We start from the raw sequence: 25,054 nt of genomic DNA on the forward strand, positions 1-25,054 counted from the left end.
GGTTTCACAAAAATTTCTCTAAAAAAAATTTGAAGGATAATCACAAGCCAAAATATGTGTTTGCAAGATTGAGGATGTACCTTCACAATAAAAATAAAACAAGAAGTGTCAAAGTGAAATGTCAGAGATATCAACTGCCAAACTTAATATAATGCTTAAGGAAATCAGACATTTTGTACTTAATAACTTATATATACACACATTTATATATATTTATACAATTTTATCTTAACTGGTTCAACCACAAGTATTTATATAAATACCCATTGCTCCGTATCATCTCCAATATTTAGCATTATAAGACTCTAAATTTTTGCTGATCTGGTTTGTATAAATGATAACTTACATTGGTTTTAATTTGTGTTTCCCTAATGGATAAGTTAATTGTACTTTCATATGTTAATTGCCCATGTGTGTTTCCTCCTTCATGAAATGCCTGTTCTTGGCCTATTTTTCTATTGAATTTTCTTTTTCTTAGGAATTCTTTATGTATTTTGGTTAGTAATACTTTGTGTGTGGCAAATAGCTTTTCCCAGATTGAAGATATTATGAATCTTTTGATTAGCCAAATTTCTTAATTTTAACCAAGTATAAATTGTCCATTCTTTCAGCTATAGCATTCACAGTTTGTATTTTGTTCAAGAAATTCTTTATAGCCTAAAGGTCACAAAGATTTTTTTAATTGGTCTTAAAGTTTTGCTTACATGAGGTAGGCAATGGATGTTAATTTTTTCCACATTAAAAAAAACACTTATTTCAGTGATCTGCAATATCATCCATGCCATATGTTAAGTGACCATAAATGGATGATTTTTTTTCAGGATTCTCAACTGTGGTCCATTTCTATATTTGTCCTTTTTTATGCAAATAATACATTGTCTTAGTTACTATAGTTTTATAGACAGTCTTACGGAATTAAAAAAATTATTAATTTTTTCTTAAAAAAGTCTTCAGTATTTTTGCATTTGTATTTCCACATAAACTTTAGAATTAGCTTGTCAAAGTCCATGAAAAATTCTGGTGAAATTTAGATTAAAATTCCATTAAATCGATGGATCAACTTAGGAAAAATTTACATTTTTAAGATGATAGTTTTCTATCTCTGAACATGGTAATTTCTATTTATTTATGTCTACTTTAATATCTTTCAGTCAAATTTCATGAGTTTCTTCATTAAATGTCTTATCCTTTTATAAAAAGATATTCTGAGGCACTTTACATACATTTTTTTCTATTAATGGATTTTTGGGGTATATTAATGCTATATCTAGCAAACTTACTAAACTTTAATACCAATTCTTTACATATTGAGTTTCTATACAGTTTTCCCTATAGTAATAATCTATGATTAAATCATTTTGTTGCTTATATTACACTCTATATATTTTATTCATGTTGCTCTTATAGCTGCACTGATTAGAGTCTTCATTACAAAGTAAAAATCAAACAATCCTATCAATAAGTAGGCAAAGGACATGAACAGAAACTTTTCTAAAGAAGACAGAATAATGGCTAACAAACATATCAAAAAATGCTCAACATCTCTAATCATCAGGGAAATGTAAATCAAAACCACAATGAGATCTCACTTATCTCCAGTAAGAATGGCCTTTATCAAAAAGTCCCAAAACAATAGATTTTGGTGTGGATGCAGAGAGATAGGAACACTCCTACACTGCTGGTGGGACTACAAATTAGTTCAACCTCTGTGGAAAGCAATATGGTGATACCTTAAAGTGATACAAGTGGATCTACCATTTGATTCAGTAATCCCACTACTGGGCATCTACCCAAAAGAACAAAGGACAATCTACAAAAAAGACACCTGCACCCAAATGTTTATAGCAGCACAATTCATAATCGCAAAGCTGTGGAAACAACCCAAGTGACCATCAATACATGAGTGGATTAATAAAATGTGGTATATGTATACCATGGAGTACTATTCAGCTCTAAGAAACAATGGTGATATAGCACATCTTGTATTTTCCTGGACAGAGCTGGAACCCATACTACTAAGTGAAGTATCCCAAGAATGCAAAAACAAGCACCACATATACTCCCCAGCAAACTGGTATTAACTGAGGAGCACCTAAGGGGACACATAGGTACTACAGTAATAGGGTATTGGGCAGGTGGGAGGGGGTGGGGAGGCGGGTATATACTATTCATAATGAGTGAGATGTGCACCGTCTGGGGGATGGTCACACTTGAAGCTCCGACTTGTGGGGGGAGGCATTCGAAACCTTAAAATTTGTACCCCCATAATATGCTGAAATTAAAAAAAAGTAGAAGTGACAGTGGGCACCTTTCTCTTGTTTATGATTTTAAATAATTACTTCTCATGTTTCACCGGTTGGAGTGATTTTTGCATAGGATAGTCTTTATTCGGTTAAGGAAATTTCTTTGTACTCTTAGTATGCTAACGATTTTTTTTATTATAAATGTTTTATTTTATGACACTTTCTTGTATTCCTGGGATATACTAAAATTATTTGAGTTGTATTTTTTTTCTTTATTACTGAGTTTGGTTTTTTAGTAGTTTGTAAGTTTTCAATCTATATATTCACGAATAAGATTGGCCACTTGCCTTAAAGATTATGTTGGAAAGTGTTCACTTTTTTTCTACAGTAATTCTAACTTAAATAAACTTTAGAATTCACATTTAAAATCATGACCCTGGGTATTTTTATACATAAAAAAAATTACCCATTGAAGTGGAATACCTATAAAATATACAAATCATAAGTACATTGCTCAATATTTTTTCAAAAACTAAGCACAATCATGGAATTAGCACCCTAAATCAACAGAATATTCCCAACTGAAAATATACCCCAGAAGTCCCTCTGATGCTACCTCCCAGTCATTATTTTTTGGAAATATTTAAAAGTGCTAATACAATTTATTTACTTTTATTGGATTATTCAGGTTGTCTATTTTTGTGACTCACCTTTGTTAAGATCCAATTTCACAGGCATATTTCCATTTCACCTACATTTTAAAATTAATCACATGAAATTGCTCATGCTGTTCTATTTCAAATATCTGCTGTGTTCTATGTTATTGTTTGTGCTTTATTTTTTCCCTTAATAAACCTTCCCAGAAATTTGTAAATTCTGTCACTTTTTCAAAGTGCCAAATTTAGACTTTACTGTTTTGAAATTCTATTATATCCTTGTTTTATATGCTATTAATCTCAGTTCTTTCATATTTTCATCTCCCTCTTTATATTTTGCATCTTTATTCTATTCTTTTACTAACCTAAGTTGGATGAGCAGTTCATTGATTTTCATTTTATTTTTAACATAACCACTTAAAGATTTACATTTCCCTCTAGGAACCATTTAAACTGACTCCTATAAATTTTACTATGTAGGACTTTCATTATTGTTCAGTTCTTATGATTATGATTTCTTCTTTGAAGTAAGCCATTTGAAGGATGCTTTTAAAATTTTCAAATGTCAATTTTTTTTAAAAAAAATAACTTTAGTCTTTAATTTGCATTAAATCTTAATATGATCAAAACATTCGGCCTGTATGAAGGATGCTTTGAACTTTGTTGACAATTGGCCTAGGTCAGTTTTAGTAAACTGCTCATGTGTACTTAAACAAAAAGCAAACAAAATTTTATTTTTCATTGGTGAGCATGGAGATTCTTATGTATTCATTAAAATCAAGCCTTTTAATAATGTTTAAATCTTCCATATCTTTAGTGACTTTGTTTTTGTTTCATAACTTAAATATTTATTGAGGGAGTTGTATTAAATTATTCTTCTCTGAGGGTAGATTTATGGATTTTTTTTAGTTCTGTAAATGTTGCTTTTATGTTTTTTAATTTCAAAATATTAAGGGGGTATCAATGTTTTTGGTTATTTGGATGGCTTTTGTATTGCTTGAGTCAAGGCTATCAGTGTGTCCATCACCTAAATAGTGTTCATTGTACCCTGTAAGTAGGTTTTTGCTTCTCTCCTTCTCCCTCCTCCCTCCATCCCCCGCTTGATTTCCACTGGGTTTTACTTCCTTCTGTGCACATGTGTGCTCATTGGTTAATACCAATTTAATAGTGAGTACATGTGGTGTTTATTTTTCATTCTTTACATTCTTCACTTAGGATAATCGTCTCCCGTTCCATCCAAATTGTGGCAAAAGGCATTAATTCATCCTTTTTTTGTGCCCGAGTAGTACTCCATGGTATACAAATACCACATTTTGTTAATCTCTTCATGAATTGATGGGCACTTGGGTTGATTCAACATCTTTGCAATTGTGAATTGTGCTACATTAAACATTTGAGTGCAGTTGTCGTTTTGATAAAAAGACTTCTTTGCCTTTGGGCAGATACCCAGTAGTGAGATTGCTAAAGCAAATGGTAGGTATACTTTTAGTTCTTTGAGGAATTTCCATAGTGTTTTCCATAGAGGTTGTGCTAATATGCAGTCTTACCAACATTCCTTTCTCTGTGCATCCATGCCAACATTTATTGTTTTTGGACTTTTTAATAAAAGCCACTCTAACAGGGGTAAGGTGATATCTCACTGTGGTTTTAATTTGCATTTCCCTGATTAGTGACATTGAACATTTTTTTATGTTTATTGACCATTTGTCTATCTTCTTTTGAAAAACTTATATTCATGTCTTTTGCCCACTTTTTCATGGACTTTTTTTCTTGATTTGCTTGAGTTCTTTGTAGATTCTGGTTATTAGTCCTTTATCAGATGCATAGTTTGAGAATATTTTCTCTCATTCTGTTGGTTGTCTATTTACTCTGTTGATTATTTCCTTACCTGTGCAAAAGCTTTTTAGTTTATTTAATCAAATCCCTGTTTTAAAGTAATATCATTAGGTACATGAAAGTTTAGATTTGTCTTCCCTTAGAGGACTGAACCTTCTTATCAATAAACAATGTTCTTCTAATAATTCTTTTTGTCTTAAGGTTTGCTTTGATGCTAATTTAGCTATACAAATTTAGTTTTGTTTGGTTCATAGTTACAAATAAAATACCCATCCTTTTACTTTAACCTTTCTCTGACTTATATTTTAGATGTTTCCTATAAATATCATACAGCTAGATTATGTTTTACTCCAGTTTAAGAATTTGTATCTATTAATGGTAGAATTTTAATCCATTTATATATAATTACTAGTATTTATGAATCCATCTTATATGCTTTGTATCCATCCCTTTTCTTGTTTTCCTCTGCTTTAAAAAAAGTATTTTATTTATCCCTGCCTTCCCCCCATTCCATTTCTCCTCTCTATTGATTTTGCAGTTATATATTCACTTTCTTTTAGATGGTGGCCATTGAAATATTTACAAACATACATAACTTAAAAATGTAGTTAATCAATACCACTACTCTCCTCCCAAATCTACAAAAATCTTACAAAGATTTAACTCCAGTCATTGCACTCTGGGCCTACATTCCACTATTGTACAGTATTTTAGCTCCATGTTTTTACCTCCTCAACTTAGAAACTAATTGTTTTATACTACAGTCTGTTTATATTTAACTATATGGTTACCATTTTTTTCCCTTACCATTAGTGTTGCAGCATTGATATTCTTTCTTGGTTTCTTCCTTCCTGAAATACATCTTTTCTAGAATTTCTTGTAGTTAGGGTCTATGGATACTAAACATTTAATTTTTATTCATTTCTAAATGTCTTTTTCCTAGAAATGAAAATTATAAATAGGACTCTTCTTCCACTCTCTCCTACATTATTCAAATCATCTGTATGGGAGCAATGGACTGAGAGTCAGGAGGTCAGGACTCATGATCCAGTCCTGTAATTAAATTATTCTATGATCTCGGGTAGATCCCTTTGCATCTCTGGGACTTAGCAATCTTTCACAAAGTCAGAGTAAATGATCTCTCAGTGCCCTTCTAGCCCTCACATTCTGAGTAGAAACAAATGAATATGCAGTGTTGGAATACAGAGAGAAGGGATGTGCAAAGAACATAAAGTAATTTGAGAAAAGTAGAGGAAGACAAGATTACATCTTGTATGTTCTTCTTCATATAACAATAGAGGAAGAGAAGACAAGATAATATCTTATATGTCCTTTGTTTACAACTTTCTAGCAAGAATTTATGAGTACTGCCAGTCCCAGTGATTTACCTACCTTTTGTTTGTTAAAAGATGTATCTTGTGTCTGGCGGCTTTAAAATAGTGGTTTTTCGTACAAAGTTCTCCCGCCTGTAGTTCTCCCCAGCATTATTAGTAGGCTGAAATGTGGCATTGGAGAGATAAGTGGGAGAGAGAAGGGGTTCTCTTGATTCCGACTTTCATGGAAGGCGTCTCCTCTATACTCTAGTTCTAATCACTCTTAGGGGTAGAGGAAGGGGTGTCAGGAGATTTAGTTCATCTACAGACCTATTACTTAAAAAAAGAAATAAAGGATTTTTAGTGAATTAATGTTGATCTTGTGTTATTAACTTTCTTTCCTCCTCAGAATTTTCATCTATGAAATGAGGATAAAATATTAATAAACACAGGACTATTGAAACTGCTGTAACAGTGAAACATTTTGAAAATGCCAAGTTACTTTCCCATGTTTGATTCTTCCTTTCCTTTTCTCATAGTTATCTGTATCCATATCTATTAGCTCAGCTAGATAGACTACAGACTCCTTGAAAGGAACTATGTGTGTTTTTTATCTGTATCCCTCAAGGTGCCTAATACAGAGCAGATTCTCAGTGTTTAAAAAAACTATGCATAGCACAGATAGAATAAAAGTGTGAAAAAGCCAGTTACTTCTGATGAGCATGTAGAACACCCTACCCCTACCCCAAGGGACCCACTTACCTGGATTCAGCTTTAAAAAGGGAAAATTCTGTATTGCAAGATTAAGACAGAGTGGTCAAGTCATTTTAGAACACAGCTGACTATAAGTTCTTCGATACTCACAGTGGAGAAGGGTGGGTACTCTTATACTCTTGTGGCATCATGTTTGTTCTGAGCGACGTTCCCTTTCTCAGAAGACCATATGGAAAGCAAATGATGTAAAAAATGAATCACAGTAAAGGGGGTTAGAAGAAAAGGAAACAGAGATTATCCAACTTAAAAAGAATTCCAAACATAGGCAAGTAAATGTAATAAGAAGTTTATTTGATTTCTAAATATAATAAAGTAATTGCAGTTCTTTTACAGAAAAAAGAAATATAATTTTCATATTTATTCTTATAGAGCATTGGAAAAACATAATTGATAGAAAAAACTGATAGAGGGTAAATAGAAACATGTTTTAATATAGTTGGATCATGCATAAACACAAAAGAAAGTACCCAAATCACTTACTTATAACAGGTTTTATTCTCTTATTTTCATAATGAACCATGTGTGCTATTTTGGATATGTCAGTGATGGTTCATAATGTAGTGATAAATGCAATTTGCTAAGAATAAGACAACAAAGAAAAACCTATATTTTAGGAATACCATGGCTCTGTCAGTATCTTACTTATGAAAAAAGGCGTATTCCCTGTATGTTTCTGTGTGCCTTTCCCAAAGTCAGGGAATGTTATTCAGACTAGCAGCAGATCATGGTGGGGCTATGATTGTGCTTAGCTAGTAGACATTCTTAGTAGACACATTTAGCATGGAGAAAACCTATCTTCTTGCTCTCTCCCCCTTGTCCTTTGTCTATCCACTTGTAAATAACATTTAATCTTTACATAAAACTATCTCTCATGGTTGTGATCATCAGATTGAAACCCAGAGCAAAGCCATTTTGCATTTTCCCCAGTCCATTTGTTTCCAAGGAGAAAAACCTCTGCATCCCAGTGTCCTTACGACATCATACAGAAATGTTTGAACTCTTATCTAGCACTAAAGTCTGACTCTCTAAAAAGCTAAATAATAATAATAATAATGACTAGTGTTGAAATTGGATAAGGCAAAAACAGAAAAGGAACACAAACAGAAAGAACAGATTTTTAGTGAGAAGTATCATTCTTTCTCCAGAGTCAACTGGTCTCATACAATGACAACGACTAAAGCAGAGGGGTCACACTCTTGAAATTACAAAACAGCGATCTGCTTTATTCTCACCCTACTTTATGAAATGGGGCTACTTACAAGGAAAACAGAATGGTGGCTGACTGCAATGGCATAAAATCCATCTTCCATAGCTTGTCCCTGTTTACTTCCATTTGGTGAAGCTGGGTGGGGTAGAAGACAGTGTTGTGACCAAGAAGACCCCAAGTGCTTCCTCGGATAAGGGGTAAGTGGAGGCATCTCACTTTCCCCAAAGAGAGGCATATTCAAGCGAATATGGAGCCAACTGACTTAGAAGGAAAGGCAGCAGCTTGGCAAGTGTAATCTGCCAGCTGGTTGAGTCAGACGACACATTGAGAACGATCATTTTTGGAAGCACGTCCTCCCTTCAACTCTTCTCCCACAATCATGAACTGTCTACCTCGTCCTATTGACCTGGGCCCTCTCCTATCGCTACCACTCAGTCAGAAGCCAGTATTCGGTGCCATGCTGCTGCTCCATCAGCAGTATCTACAGTTCTTCTGTCAGTGACAGAACTATGGAAACAAAAGTCATCAAGGGACATGTACTACTATTTTTAGGAGTCAAAGTAAAAATGCTCTGAGGATCTGGCAAGGCCATTTGGCCTCCCAAGCCTCCATTCCCCACAGCCAAGACTTTAGGTTTTTTTTGTTTTTTTTTTTTTATCTGATGTTAGCCTGAGAGATAAAAGGAGAAAAAAATGTGTTGACACTCTAACACTGTAAACCCACCAAATGCTTAGTTTATAAAACAAACATATGACACACATCCTAATACAGACCATGGCTCTATTAATTCTCTTCAAAATTTTTTTCCTGACTAAATGCTCCAATTCCATAAAGAATATATTCCCTTGAAACAGAGTACAGGAAACCTCAGCAATATGCCACCATGCAGCAGGATATAAATATAAAGGAGCTGTATCAGCAAGGAATGCTCAGGGAATGTGTTCGCAGCCGGTTTCACGGTAGCCGCTCGAAAGGGGATATTGGAAGTGAGTGACTTTCTTCCGTTTGGCAAGGTTTCCTTATCGCAGCACCTACTCCTTCTGATGGTATGTTTTTGAAAGCTGCACAGTACGACTCTGGGTACCGTGTGTACATACATATGTAGGAATAACGTTTGTGTTTCTCAGAATAGGCACTTTTTGAAGGCAGTAAATCTAAAAGTAAAGTTAATAGAGCCTATATTTAGTGCTCATCTTCTCACTTTGCTGATGTGTATGCTGAACAGAAGATCACAGATTTGAGTCAGTCTCGCAAAGAGGCCAGAGTCGGCAAATGGCTATATTCAGAGCTGGGGAAGTCTTGCCAACTCAACTGTAGCTGTTAAAAAGGCAGACTTGGAGAAGGTGCAATCGTTTTTCTCAAAGGTGATGGCACAGAAGGAGAGAAGCCACGAAATAAAAGCTTGTGTGTGTGGCTCAGGGAAGATTACTATCCTCAGGCCCTGCATCTTCCTGTCAGGTCTCCCTTGTGACACAGATTGGCTACTTAGAAAATTCTTGCCCTTTCCTTGTTTTGTATGTCTCATAATTGCACATATTCCCTTACTTAGCAGTAGAAAAAGAGAAATCACAAATTTCTTAGAGTAATGATAAAGGTGTAGGTTAAAAGATAAAAGAGAACAAAAAAAAAAGTAGTTCATTGCATAGGTAACATATAAATGTTCAATGCTACATCCAGCTATAAAAGTTTTACGTCTAAGTTTAAATTCTTGCTTAAGGCATATTAAACCACAAGGTAATTTAATTCATGCCAAAGAATCAGACAATCAAGTGTCATCTTTAATTCTGTTTGCTCTTTAATATGTTTCCTGAAAAAGAATGAGGGCATAATTCAGATTTTTAGAGAGGAAATATTCTGACTTTGTTTAATAAAGAAAAAAGTCTTGGATAATTTGCTCATCAGGTTTCCCAAGAGGAAAAATGGGTAGTAGAAGGAACAAAATCATTTAAAAATGATTTTTGCTACTACCTCACTGTAAAATATTGATGATAAGATTTGGTTTCTAGGGTCATAAATCTCTTTCATAAAGGAGACACCTCAGTTCAGACTTCAGTTGAGCCAGAAGGATGGCACAGCAGCCCATGCTAGTTTCACTGTGCTACCTAGCTAGGGAGGTATAAGGCACTTGAACTATTTGTGGCAATGTAACCCTGATATACTGATGCATTTGACATTCTTCTAAGAAGTAAGCAGAAAGTATACAGGATTAGTGAAATGCAAACTTCCTAAATATGACTTCTTTTATTATGTGAAAGTTAAAATATGAGGCCATTCCTATTGTTGGCATTTAAATGACAAAAATCCCCATTCCTCTCAAGTCTGTAATTCAAGGAATGAGACACATGGGGCAGATACATCATAACCTGGCAAATTCTCCCACTTCTGGTTTACAATTACTATGTGAGCATCACTGTCACCCAAAAAGTAAGAGAGATGAGAAAGAAATGGATTGTTTTCTATTCTTAAGTCTCCTATGGAAAAAAAATTAGAAATTTATCTAGGAAAAGCTAGCTCTTCCCATTTTGCATTTCTCAAACTAGTTCAGAAATGGAGTTAAATAATTTGGTGAGGAAAGGTACTCAGACTTAATATTTACTCCCTCTTGATGGAAGAAATGGAGTCAAGAATGCAACTATAATCCTATGCCTCAGTATGGAGTAAAGTAGGCACCATACAAAGTGGCAACACAGTGAATCAATAATACAGTCCAGGAATAATTCTTCCCCCTTTCCTCAAAGGTAGAAATATAACCAGGGAATCAGACAAGGGAGATAAATGCTTAGTTTCCACCCCCACCTCAGTTGCTTTGGCATATTTTAAGACATAAAGGATCTATACAAAATTTAAATAGCTTTTTCTTTTCTTTGCAGCAGTTACAAAAATGGGTCAGGTCTAGGATTTATTAATTTCCTGGCCTAAAAAAAATCTCAAGTGTTTTAAAATAAGATTTATTTTTTGAAGTATCAGCTTTCTTGGAAGATGTGTCTATGTGTATATGTTTTAAAGACAACACAATTGTATTTTCCCTAAATATGGGGGACTATGTTGCACAGAGTGAAAGAATATTTTTATTAGCTTTTCCTATACATTATGTAAACATGAATTAGTGTTTGTGGCTGATTTATAAAGGTATTTGAACATTCAGGTTTTTTAATATTTTTTTAAGGGCTGCTTTTGCACACACACCATCTTATCGTCCTTTTCTTCCCTCTAACAAGACATCACAGGTTCCACCCAAGTGGGTCTCTACTAAGGTCTACTCACATAGGTAATTCTGAGAAGTGTTCAAAATGTTTCTTCTATTTTTCCATTCCTGGGGTGAGGGTACTCCATCTACTCTACAAGAATCGTTTTCCACTCCATGGGCCATAACATTCATCAAACCTCCCAGAAGGTAGGCAGGCACCTTTCTAGACTTTGAATGTGCCATCTCAACCACTCTAATAGCCCTGCTGGTGTCTCCTGTATGCCTCACGTGTAAGGACTCACCCCTCACACTAAGGGGTGAGGAGCCTTTCGTTACCTCACTTGGCTCTCTTTAATCCCCGGGAATAAGCAGATGAATGACCATACTAGCTTGATGGATGAGATGTTACCTTAGGGAGGGAAAATGCCTTAGACAACTTACTAGGTAAGATCATTTGAAAGGCTTCCTGGATGTAATGCAAGAGATTTAATGTGGAGAAAAGAATTTTTTCAATCACTTCATAGATTTCAACTCATAGCAAACTAGAAGAGAGAAATGAGAATAAATAAAAGGTGAAGAGCACACTCCCAAACTCACAGCTTCCTAAGGGACGCAGCTCAAGAGAAGGAACACCCAGTTGTTGAACTGCTACCTAGAGCAACTTCTAGAATATACATGGAGGCTTCCAAGTAGGTAGTATGAAATAACATGGTACACCAAACTCCTTGTAATGAGAATACACAAATCACAAAACTACAGCAGCCGGGGAAGCCCAGTCTATCAAATGGCAAAGACCAAATTTCAGAAATGCCATCAGTCCCATAGCATTTGCTCACAGACATTTCTAGGTCATGGGTTGGTTGGATTAGAAATGCCAGTTGCAGCAACTTATACTTGGTGTGCTTTTAGTAAATGTGAACTGAGAGAAAGACTAATATGCATTGTTTACCTTCAGCAATTTCTGCTTCTGCGGAACAAACATTGTGGCCCATAGGAGAGAGGTTTCTCTTAAGATCAAGTCACCTCTGCATGCCAGTGAATTCCAAATGATATGGTCTCAGTTGATATTCTGAACCTGACAGTTCTAGAGAGGTGTTCAGTTAATGTAATATAAACCAAGTCTCTCTGGGGAAATTTTCTGCAATGTGTTTCACAGTGCCAGTTTGTTTGTTCTCGTTGGTGGCCTTTCACCACCAACTTCATCACAGTACCTATCAGACAGGATACCTGGTGGTTTCCCACAAGGTGACAGCGATACGTGCAAGCTCTCAATGATCTCAAACACCACGGTACACAAGTGGATTTGCCACTCAGCCACATGGTCTACATGAATTTTCCTGGATGCCTTTCAACAGGGCTGGGGGCCCAGTAGCCTGTGAGAATCATATACTGTCCTCGGGGGTATTTCGGCCCTGACAGTGGCTACCTGGAGAGAGTACTGGACTTGCAAGAGAAATGGGTATGTCTCCAGATCTGCCACTTAACAGCTGTATTGCTTTGGGCAAATCACTTAACAATTCTGAGCCTCCTTTTCTCTTCTAGGATAGGGCTAATTAATAACCTTCCTCTCAGGTCTGCCTTCTGTGTGAAAGCAGTTTGTAAGCTCTCTTAGTAATTATTATTTTAGAGCTCAGAAAGCCACCCCCAGGTCCTTCCCAGGAGATGATGGCAGGTTCTGCATAGATGGCTCTTTAATTCAAAGCTGGGGTAGAAAAAGCCACAATCATTGTCCTCCCCGAAATTAAGGAATACTCAGTAGTAGTCCAGGGCAATAATGAAAGAATGTATACATTTCTACATAAAAACTATAGCATACCATAACTCTTTCCTTCAAGAATGATATCCTTTGCATTCCAAAACTGACCAGAATTAATGAGTTTTTAAAGTACGACTATCTTTTGCTTTTGACTTTTTCCTCGTTAGAACTGGAGATTATACTCTGTCATTTCCCAACATTTTTAAGGTCAGTCTCAGCACCTCAGATAAATGGAGAGTATAGTTCATGGGTTAGTTACTGGGGGAAGGCATGAAACTATATAACAACTGTCAGAACAATTTGTCTTCTGAATAAGAAAGTACAACCAACAACAAAAAACTCATAAACTCTAATGTCTGACACTCAGAAAATCTTTCAGACTACTTTTAGAGACATTTAAAGATTTTTATAATCTTGAGCTAGAAGTCAAAGCTGTTTTTTTTTTTTTAAGTAATGTATTTCCCCAAAACAAACTAAATATATATGGAAGGAAAATGGAGGGAGAAGGGAGAAAAGCAACATTTTATTATGTACTACAAGGTAGTTTTGCATGGCACCAAAGAGAAGATAAGCCCCAAAGTTTGGTTCTGTTTTAAAGATGGAGGAGCATTGAACAAAATGATTATAAAGAGATGGAAGAGCAAGTAACAATTTAGCCTTCATCTATGCCTTTTCCTTGCCATTGACCCTAAATATTAATATCTGAAAGCTGTTTCTCCTATTAAGGAGGAAATTCCAGAATCTGTGATATTTTAGCCAACACAGAATGTGTTCTTTGAAAATAGCCTGTGTTTTCCTCAACTTCTAAATCAAGTCAATGAATCAGCTCAAGATTTCTTATCAAATTTCATGCCCTCCATGAAGCCTTGTTGATGCCATTGGGAAAAACTACTCTTCCTGATGTCATATTCCTTCCTACAGAGTAAGTACAGACTGAACCTGTTTGATTTTATTATAGTTGTCCTGAATCAGTTACTTAGGGTTGATTCTCTTACAGTGATTAGTTGGTCATTATTAAACTGAGGAGATGAGTAAGGGATAAGGATCTTGGGAGGACAAAAAGAAAGAGAAAATATGGACTCCTAAGGATAGTACCTAATCGATCACACAGGGAAGATGCTTACTTGGTCTAAAGTGCAACACCCTTAGGCACAAATAGTTGAGCACAGAATGAATGGAAGTGAATCTTAAAATCAATCAACCTGTAATGTGTCCAGAATTCCTTTCCCAAACTCAGTATGGAAACATGGACAGGATGAATCCTATTTTTGAGAAAACAAGGATAAAGAGAAAAGGCTGAATAGACTACAAATTGACACAAGAAGTGGGAATCTCCTGGGTGGCATATGCATTGACTTACATACTGTTTTAAGAATGACATTGATTTTGGCAACATCAAAAACAGTACAGAACACAAAGGAAGAAGACTGTCTGCACACTTGGGAGATGTGTTCTTATCCAGCTTTCACCCTTCTGGGTATGAGTCCTTGGAGGAAATTTCCTTTAGGTGACTTCAATTCCATTTACTTTCAACCCTAAAGAAAGTGTTTTCACCTAGCCTGACTCAAAGTGATTGCTAAGTTTCATTGAGAGACTGAAAATTAGAAAATATTTTTGGGTCTACTGTTCAATGAAGAAGCAAAAAAATGATGGGACTTGACAGTGAGTCAATAAATGAAGGAAGGTTGAAAGAGCTGATGATACCAGACCTAAAGAGGCAAAGATTTAGACATTAGGCCGGGCGCAGGGGCTCATGTCTGTAATCCTAGCACTCTGGGAGGCCGAGGCGGGCGCATTGCTCGAGGTCAGGAGTGCGAAACCAGCCTGAGCAAGAGCGAGACCCCGTCTCTACTATAAATAGAAAGAAATTAATTGGCCAACTAATATATATTGAAAAAAATTAGCCAGGCATGGTGGCGCATGCCTGTAGTCCCAGCTACTCGGGAGGCTGAGGCAGAAGGATTGCTTGAGCCCAGGAGTTTGAGGTTGCTGTGAGCTAGGCTGATGCCACGGCACTCACTCTAGCCTGGGCAACAAAGTGAGACTCTGTCTCAAAAAAACAAACAAAAAAAAAGATTTAGACATTATACTTGTTTTATGTAGTTATAGAGCTAGAATTGAATGCTGTGAGCAGAACTACATACAGGAGAAGATTAAGAACATTTGGGATGATAATTTGTCAGGAAAATAACAACAGAGGAGATTTAGAGCTTTAAAAATGCCCATGATTCTATATTTATCTAGGAATATTACTAGTGTTTGGGGTCAACTATAACTCTCTACACTGGTATAGAACATAAGAGGACATGATGTCTCCTGTCTCATTCTTGGTAGAACATTCTACTCCTAGGGTTGAGAACTGAATTTAGATGGCACATTCAGTGTCAAGTTGAATACATTAGTGCCTGTTGAATAAGGTTTCTGTTTTGGTATGTGAGGTAAATGTCTACCCAAGTTAAATGAACAAAGCCTTCTTTTGGCCATAAGTGGATGAATATCTTAGAAAAATTTACAAAGCCATATATCAGGGAAGGCTTAACTCAGGCATCCTGAAGTATTGCAAAGGAACTAGCTGCAGAGTCCTCCCCTGCCCCCCCCTCCAGTATATATAAGTGTTTGTAGAATGTTAATTTTTATTTTTAACAAAGACTAAAAATAAAGATATTTATTAGTGTGGTTAGATACTGCTGTAAATAACAATCAGAAATAAATTGTAATGTCAAGGGGAAAAGGTCAATCAGTTGAATAAAAATTCATCTCTCTCCATAGAATAAGGCACAAGCATGTTGTAACTAAATTAGAGTATACAACTTTTTGCACATGAACCGGGGAAGTAAAGAAAGGAATTAGTGTCTTTCTTTTCTGTATTGAAGGGAAAATATTCCTGCAATCTGGGTTCTAAGAAAAACTCTGGTGCTGACCTATTGCTGACCTATTGATTCAACTATTAGGATTTCATATTATTACCATGGGCTAAGTGCTAATTTGTGTTAAAATTCTAGAAATATATTATAATAGTTTTTCCTTGTCATAAAGAAAACAGTCAAGTTCCAATGGAATAAAATAATATGCCACCGTGAAAAATATGGTTGTTTTGTGGTCAAAACGCTTTATTTTAAAAAATCTTAACCTGGCCTTAGAAAAATCACTTTGCATATAGCTGAGAAAACTATATCAGTCATAACTGAATTTGCCAAAAATCTATGATCTGAGTCCTAGTGAAAATTTATTAAAATAAAACGGAAAGACTATGATCTCACTTCATTTTCTGAATAAACACAACCTGAAAAATATGCCCTTTTAAAGGAAGATTTTAAGGATGCCACAAATATTTTTTGGTAACCCCCACTTTAGTATGACCATAATCCCATGAAGTTCACAATGCATCTATTTAATTTGTAAAAAGTCCAAGCACCACAGCATTAATAAGTAGGATGGAGAGAATAAATGAAGGAAGTAAGGAAAGTAGAGAAGAAGGTAAGAAAAGAAGGAAGAAGCAGGGAGAAAGGAAGGGAGAGAGAGAGAAAGAGAGGAAAAATCCTAAGTCCCAGTCTCAGATAACTTTCTACATGTTTGAAATAAAGCTATGCTAACTCAACAACAGCCTCATGAGAAAAGTTTCATCCTTGTTACCTATCAAGTAAATAACTTGGCCTGAAATGTTTATGGCTGCCCCATATTGATTCCTCACTCAGAACCAGAATGTCCAACTTATTCTATTGTTAAACAAACAAATAAAACTAAGGCAATTAAAAAATTGATATGCAGCATGGGTGTTAAAAGCTCAAGTTGAAGTCTCTGTCTTCATTATAAGACTACAACCAGAGGAAGATCAAATCATAAACACTAACAACATCCAATATATCACCTTCTGGCATAAGAATGCTTTACTAACTTTAGGGACCTATGAGATACTCCCAAGACAAGGAGAAAAGAAATACCGTTAGAATATATTAAGATGGAAAGTTCAGACTTCTCTGGGTTTTGTTTAACTTCTTGATGAGAATATCTTTGAGATTTGGGGGTTATTATTTATATTATTGACTCTTCAGTAAAATATTCATAGAAGTATAAATAGATTCTTTGAAAATAAGGCACAAATATATGCTGCTCTCTGGTTGTCTGCCATGAGCGTGCATCAAATGAGTGATCCCAAGAAATGGACTTGAGGCACATTTTGTAGAGGTATATCTTTTTCAGTTTGCTGGTTTCCTACAGATGGCTAAAGCAGGGGTATGGAACATGCTGTCATATTTCATTCATAACACACATGTACTATAGCTCTAGGCAACAGATGGACAATCGCTTGTTTAAACTACAAATGTGAAATACTAAGGTAGAATAGCAATATTTCTAGAAATGTATATGAAAAAATAAGGCCTTTTCAAGCCAAGAGGAATGGCGAGGGGCTGTGAGGTTATATCAGTGTTTCCCTGATCTCCCTAGCAGCTGCCATAATTTCCCCAACACCCTTCAAAACACGATAATGGAGGGATCAGGGGACAGCTGACAAAGATTTGACAAGAGAAGCCCAAACCATATCAAATAGAAATAACACTGTTATTCCCGGCTGGTTCACATTAATAGGATTTGTACTAACTAGGAAAATGTTTGGAAGTTGTGTTTTTAGAGTCCTGTTATATTCTGTGAACTCTACTAAAGCCCCATGGAATAAGCACTCTCTTTCTTCCTCTGGACCCAAATATAAAAGAGTTGTTTAACTGTAGTTAGAGTTTTATATCCTTTAAACCTCACCATAAACATCTTTGCAGAATCTTTCACAGAAAACAATGATGGTGTTGATAAGTCCACCTCATTAATCAGCATACATCCAATAAAGTAATTTTGATCAGAGAAGTTACGCCTACAGAAACAACAATGGCAAGAAAAAGAACCCACAACTATGAGCTGCAGATATGTCAGCATCTCACAACCTAATGTCTTGTGTTGGGACACATGACTTATTTTTGAGTTTTAAAGGCAATTTTGTTTGCCAATGAGACTCCACGTTCAATCGGCATGATCTGAGGACCCCAACAATTAATAAATCTTATTTTGAAATGGTCTGCAGAGCCCATGACCTAGTGGGTTTTCTTCCTTTTCCATGTCTTGTTACACAGAATACCAAATATTTATATTCTTGACAATTTTTTAAAACCAGTATGTTTTTTACAAACTTTGTTATAAACTTTATGAGGTTTTTCTATTACTTGTGTATTTAAATGATAGTACAATATATCAAAAGACAGTATGATTATAATCATGAAGGTAATATGATCTTTATATCTCTGTTACAGGCAAAATTTCATGTAACTAAAACAGTAAAGAGTGACTTGGCATTGTTTAGATCAAATGATTAATAGAAAAGACAAGAAAGCAATATAAATCATATATTCAAGAAATCTTGGAATAAAATATGGTAGGATCCTTTATTATATCTTATGAAAGGAAAAAATCTAAATCTAAATATTTCTGCATATGTATGTGTGCACATTCATTATTATAAATGTATAAGTCTATATTAAAAAGAGATTCACTTTAAAAATCTTTGGTAAAGATACTCTGAGGTTATGTGATAAGAATGCACTATAAAGACTGGAAGCAAGCAGTATTCTGCTGGCAATGCCACAGTGATGGGTTTGTGACAGCATTTTCTTATAATTTTTTCTTTTGGCATGTAAACATTCAGTTACATGAGGAATTAAATGTAACAAGCAAGTAGAATGCTATTGTATTTTTATAGTATAAATATTTCATAAATTCTTCTTTTGGCAAAATTTATAATAATATGATCACTTTATGAGATAAAAATCTATCCCTCAATAAATTGGACTCTTTGCTTTGGATTAAAGAGAATTTTCTCCAAGCATTTCATAGAAAACATGTTACTGAATCAATTCAGATTATATTATCACCTCTATTGTGTAATAGTCAGTGTTCTTTGAGGTCATCAGCATGATGTGGCCTTTAAGTTGGAAGACTGGAATTCAGAGACACAGTTGCTATTGTATCCTAAAACTCACATGCTGACCCTAAGTGAATGTAATTATGTTTCACATTATGAGAAATATAAGATCAAAGGTAAGAGAAGCAAGGTAAGAAAAAGACAGTGGTCAAAAGAGGCTCTTATAATCTATAAGGTTGGTGGTTCTAACATAAAACTAGTGACAAAAGCAAATGATCTACAGATTAATTTACATGAGCTGTAGTGACCATAGGCATAAGAATTTCTTCTTAAAAAAAAAAGAATCACTTTTATGATTATCCCTATTCAAGTAAAATAAATTTAATTGGAATTCCTGAGGTATAGGTTATGATTTAAAACATATACCAATAATTTTTCATTTTTTGTTTGGGATGTTAAAATTAAAAAAAATCAGACTAGGAAACTATTACTTCATAATCAAGAAAAAGATATTCATGGAATAAGGGAAAGGTACACAGGATGATGGAATTACATTTGTTATATCTGATTTCTTAAAATGACTGCTAGGTATACAGGGATTCATTATATTATTTATAATTTTTTGTATATTTAAAATACTCCATAATTTAAAAGTATATGTTTGTAGAAGATTTGAAGAAAGGTTTAAAAAAATCTCAATCCAAAATACTTAATTAGTTTATAAAATGGCAACTTGCCACTACTAAGCTAGGTGTCTCTCCTTAAATGCAACATGTTAGAACTTAATAAGTATGGTTCTACAGTTGGCAAGCAAGTGTTTCACTGGCTAATAAAGAATCTGAATAAAGATTCTAGGCAGAGACTCTGCATATTTTTAGCTCCAGAAAGACAATTTTTTTTCAGTGATTGTCTTTGAAAGTGTGGTATAAATGTCACATCGATGATATGAAAATGTCTCCTGCAATATGTAATTTGAGTTGCAGAAGGATTATGAGAATAATGAAACTGTGGTTTCACAATCTTTTTAAGCTTTCCTCTCTTTTATAAGTAAACTAAACAAAACTGCACAATTTATTTTATATGCCCTGATGTACAATTGTCAGGCAAAAAGGACTTGGGCCTGGGGAAAAGAAAATAAAAGAATAGATTTTGAACTCTTTTTTATAGCTATCTTCCTCTAGAGAAAAAGTTAATTTTGATACTTGTATTGACTATTAGGAAAAAAATGACAATATTTCTAAGATGAAAAGTGGGACTATATTGGAAATGTTATATTCTAGAGGAAATCAAATTTGTATTATGATGTCAAGTTAGTGTGGAAGATGAAAATCTTAAGGTAATGTTGTGACATAATAATGGACTTTTTAAACATACCCCAAAATGCTTTTTTCAGCATATCCCACTTATAATTTCTTCAAAAAAGATTAAATCTTGGTTCTCTTTCACCACTTATTAGCCATAGGCCAATAAATATTTTCAAATGAGCCTTGACCACTGGTCACTACAGACTGTGAATTTGGATGGTTACAAATTAAATTGGGGCTTATTTTATCTTATGCAATTTACAACTTTTAAATTCTTTATAGCCTAACACAAAATCATGTACTTTTCCCCCAAGGGGTATGAGTGGTATAGAGCAATAGAAAAATATAGTTTCAATACATAGCAAAAGAATGGCTACCCTTTATGATCACAGGCAATGTGGAAATGATAGGATGGAGACATCAAGCCTAAAAGCACCTGTGAGCTGGCAGACTCACCCAGGAAAAACTGTGTGACAGCAAATACCACACTAAAAAAAGCCATTCAACCAGATGAAAAGTGAGACAAACATAGGGATTAAAAGTTACAGGAATGCAGAAGTGAATGGGATGGAGCATAATCTGTGCAAAAATGTGGAAGTCCTTGGGAACAAAGGCCCATCAAGGTCCTACATGATTAAATGTGAAATGTGTATTTGGTAAGAACTTAAAAAAAAAACAACCTGATAATTTGTGTTTCTAATGAAAGATTAATAGCAGATGAAGAACCAAGACCATCCCACAATTTGATTGCCTTTCCTCTATTTTACTATTTCTTTTCTTAGCTTTTTCTTGTGTTTCATTCTTCTCAGCACCATCCACTAACTAGCTAAACAGGTGACTGAATCTAAAGGTCAGTGCTCGCCTTGGCGGTCAACACCCTGATGCGGGCAGAATTGCAGGTCTTGCAAAGGATGTGTCCATCCAGTGGGTAGCAGCCTTGGTTGTCTCCTTCAGACAGGAGGCCACCACAATCCTAGAGAAAAGAAGACAGATGGAAACAATGTAAGTGAATATGTAAAGTACATATATGAAGACCAAATTCTTTAGCTTTCTATTCTAGTGGTTGTATATGCCCACTATCTTTCCTGCTCATATTCTGCCAACCCCTGTATCCCTTCTCCTACTATATAACATATTCATAGTATATCTTGAATTAAACTGAATTAGAGATTGGGGACACAAATACAAATGGAGTAAAATGACCTCCCTAAGGTTACTTGTAATGAAATACAGGTACAGGAAGAGGAGAGTCCACAAGTCTAGGCTCCCACGTAGTGGTTTGCTTTCCCACCCAAACTACAACAAGGAGAGAAAATAAGAATAGGTTCCTAACTGCTAATTCATCTTTACCCTCTATCATTAGTTTATGGATCTCTCAGAAGGAATGTACAGGTGCAGGAATGGAATTTTTTGGCCATTTCTGGGTAGAGTGATTTCTGCCAAGCAGAAAACTCACCAAAGGGTGCTACATATTTACTCCAGTTGTAGTTAAGACATTAAAAATCCTAAAGTCTGTGGGGAACAATGGTTTGCTGTACTTTCTAAAGGAGATATCATGGAGTAATAAGTTCTAGACTGGGAGACAGGTCCCCTGAGCACCACCCTTAGTTTGATACTGCCTGTATCACTGCACACAGGCTGACTGCCACTCTGAAAATAATTCCTGCATTTTCTACTTTACCAAGCTGTTGGGAAGATCAAAGAGGATAATACGGATGTGAGTGTACTTTGAAAAAATGCAAAGAATTGCGTAACTGTAAAGGATTATACTACTGTTGACAGTGCTTCTGAGGGTCCATTTCAGAAAGTGTTATATAACAGTTAAATGCTGGCCATTGTCTTTGGAAGTTTCTTTGGAAAATAAATATACAGTACTTCATCTTGTGGTGTGTGTCCTTGCTAACTTTAGTACAAATTCTAAAAGGCCACACCTGCTGCTAACCCCACCTCTGCTGTCTTCCACAGTGGCAAGGAGGTCAGGGAAGCACGTGTCTGCATTGGACATATAATGAAATTGAAATTCGAACACGGCGTTGCCCAGAAGACAACAGCAGCAATGGTTATGCTCCACAGGAAGTTTGGCTTTACCAAAAAGAACCTGCAGCTATACTGCAGCTCTAGAACAATTTGGGTAACTAAGCAATGGAACTAAACAAAAGATCTTCATCACAATAAAAAAAAAGGAAGGATATTTCATAGTATAGTTTTAAGGCTTTAATGAGTGAATCTCTATAGTCATCTGGACCCCTGGAGCTCAGAGTTACCCACAGCACTGGAACCATCAAGGCCATGAATGTTAAGAGGGAAAAGGAACCTTGCCAGTAGGGTACAACTGCTGCCCCTCTCCTCAAGGGGGGCAGGGGAGGAACAGGGAGGGAAGTGATCTTTGCAGTGTCTACAGAGTGCATAGCAGCACTAGAACAGTGGTCTGTTCTCTTCTAATTCAGTGTTCTTCCCGTTTCATAGTTTTGTTTCTCAAAAAAATTCTCAGCATTTTAAAGCAAACCTAATTTGTGCAGCTCCCGTTTAATTCAGGAGGAGGGAAGGCACATTTGCTGCAACTCTTAGCACAGAAGCCAAAACCATTAAAAGTCCGAGCCTCCTGGTATTGGTATGTAATATCAAGCATGTGAGGAATGTTGGGAGCCTTTCTTCTTTAAGCCTTAGTTTCTCCATCAGTAAAATCTCTAAAATATCTATCAGCTCTTTACACACTTACTATTTGGGTCATTTTAAAGATGATGACTGGACATTGTTCTCTTTGCTTCCCTAGTCATAAAACCCTGGGTAAAAGCTGGTTAATTTTTATTATCTGTTCTTATGTTAAGAGAGAGGCCAGAGAGAGGCATGCAACTTGGGCTCTAGGGCAAAACAAAGCACACTACATAAAACAGATGGTCGATTATAGCTAAGGCAGTGAACGAAATGGATGTAGTCTCAGAGAGCCAGGGCGGCCCTCGCAGCCCTGCCAGCCTGTGTCCTGGGAAGGTCTCCTAGACCAGTCTCGTGAGGAGGTGGGCATAAGGAAGTCCATATTATCCCTTGTGGATAGACAAAGAGGTTGAAAAGTACTATACTCCTAAGAGCTGCAAGAAAACTACTTAAAAGGAGGGGGTTGGGCAATTTACAGAACCAAGATAAGAAAACATTTTAAAATCACTATCTGAATGTGGTACCCTTTTGATACCCAAATTGTAGGGGGAAAGACTTGCTTTCCTTTGTCTTAAGGGCAGCATGTCCCTTAAGTTTTAGCCGACTTCCTCTGAGAAGCGTTCCTTGTCACTTCCAGCCTGGATTGCAGGTCTGTTTGGCATATTCTGATAGCACCTTGTGCGTGCCTCTCCTGTAGTGCTTAGCAGCCATCGGACCCCTTGTTTTTGGCACTCAGTCAGTGCTTACTAGTCAATAAATTAATCTCCATGACTTTGAACAAGAAATTCTAACTGCTCTGAAATGAATGAATTCCTATCCTTCTCAGTGGTGACAATGGGGTCTCTGCCCCATGGGAGTAGTTAACCAAAGTACCAGAGTCAAACTTAAAGGTTCAGGATAATAATGATACCATTTCTCACTAACTTAGCAGTTTACAATTCACAATGTCCTTTAATATGCAATTTTGTATTTTAGTCCCATACCCATATTTGGGGGAGTTAAGAATTTGAATCTTTTTTTACAGGTGAGACTGAGACAGGTAAAGTGACTCATCCAATGTCACTTACATAAAACGCCAATGTCAAATCTAAAACTCAGGTCCTATGACCACAGGTACTCAGGTCCTTTTCATATTTAAAAATTGCTATGTTCATGAAAACCAAGCATTAATAGGCAGTTCAGTGCCTGCCATAGACTGGGCAGGGCAGGGGCCTCGACCAGACCTCACACCGGTAGCATTGAACATGGAAATCGCGATCCAGGGCCACGATACGGACAGTCTCCTCCTGGCCAGGGGCTGGCATGATAGGCTCCTTGCACACAGAACATCGGGGGGCAAATTTCCTGAAAATGGAGAGAGAGTGCTGGTTAGATACTGAGCATAAGCACCCATGAAGAGGGGAGACACAGAGGTAAAAAGGAAAGGTTGAAACCAGGAGTCAGGGGATCTGCTTCCTCATCTGTAAAATGAGGGAGTTAGACTGTGGGCTGTGAGGTTCTCTAGATCTGCAGTCCCCCTCCCCCCCTTCATCCCCTCCTCTTCCCCATCCATCATGGTCAGTTAGGGACCAGGACACAGAGCTCCCCCATCTCCCCTCCCTCCCATCTGTGGAAAAACTGTCTTCCATGAAACCGGTCCCTGGTGCCAAAAAGGGTGGGGACCACTGCTCTAGATGGTAAACGTGCTATTTGGCAAGGTGACGGTGAGTGTGTGAACTGCTTAGGAACAAAAAGCATCTAGGAGCTTTTTATCACACGGGCTGTGGTATACAGACTTCACCTTTGGATAGATTCTGAATACAAACCCCAGGGCTTCCGTGTAGCTGGCCAGAGGGGAGAACAAAGGTCTATCCCACTCCTACTAGTTTCTGACTTTTGCTGCTAGGCGTTTGTGTGCATTCTTCAGGTCCTAGGCAAAAATTCTGAGGTTGCCTTGCTTTCACTTTTTAGAGCCTCTTTCTTGGAAGTGTGTCTTGAATTCTAGGAACTGACAGGAAATACATAGCTTTTTAAAGGGGCAGAGGTTAGTGAGTTTAAATACACATTACACCAAAGTTATAGTGGCCAAGTCTGGATTTCCTATGCTTTTGTTGTGTTAAACAGAAACGAAAAGTAAAAGAGCTATCAAGTTCTTTATTCTTTAAAGAATTTTAGCACTGTTAGATGGTGTATATGAACACATACATACACATCTGCATATGTTTTTCAGGCTGCTGGTAAA

General features: G+C 36.2%; 1 protein-coding gene and 1 long non-coding RNA gene across 13 annotated transcripts in view; one reads left to right on the forward strand and one right to left on the reverse strand.

The window, feature by feature from the left end:
• Window positions 1–25,054, forward strand: part of LOC105860436 (uncharacterized) — a 61,113-nt gene that overhangs the window by 16,777 nt on the left and 19,282 nt on the right. The gene's annotated exons all lie outside the window — the stretch shown is intronic.
• Window positions 7,097–25,054, reverse strand: part of LPP (LIM domain containing preferred translocation partner in lipoma) — a 669,323-nt gene continuing 651,365 nt past the window's right edge. For all 9 annotated transcript variants that reach the window (XM_076003023.1, XM_076003032.1, XM_020286688.2 and 6 more), the window contains 2 exons: window positions 24,057–24,177; window positions 7,097–21,154 (listed from right to left, as the gene is read on the reverse strand). In XM_076003023.1, the coding sequence (XP_075859138.1) occupies window positions 21,026–21,154; window positions 24,057–24,177 (250 nt within the window). In that variant the 3' untranslated portion in view covers window positions 7,097–21,025. The remainder of the gene's footprint in view (window positions 21,155–24,056; window positions 24,178–25,054) is intronic.

The sequence above is a fragment of the Microcebus murinus genome, chromosome 1 (assembly GCF_040939455.1).
Source record: "Microcebus murinus isolate Inina chromosome 1, M.murinus_Inina_mat1.0, whole genome shotgun sequence".
Classification (NCBI taxonomy): Eukaryota; Metazoa; Chordata; class Mammalia; order Primates; family Cheirogaleidae; genus Microcebus; species Microcebus murinus.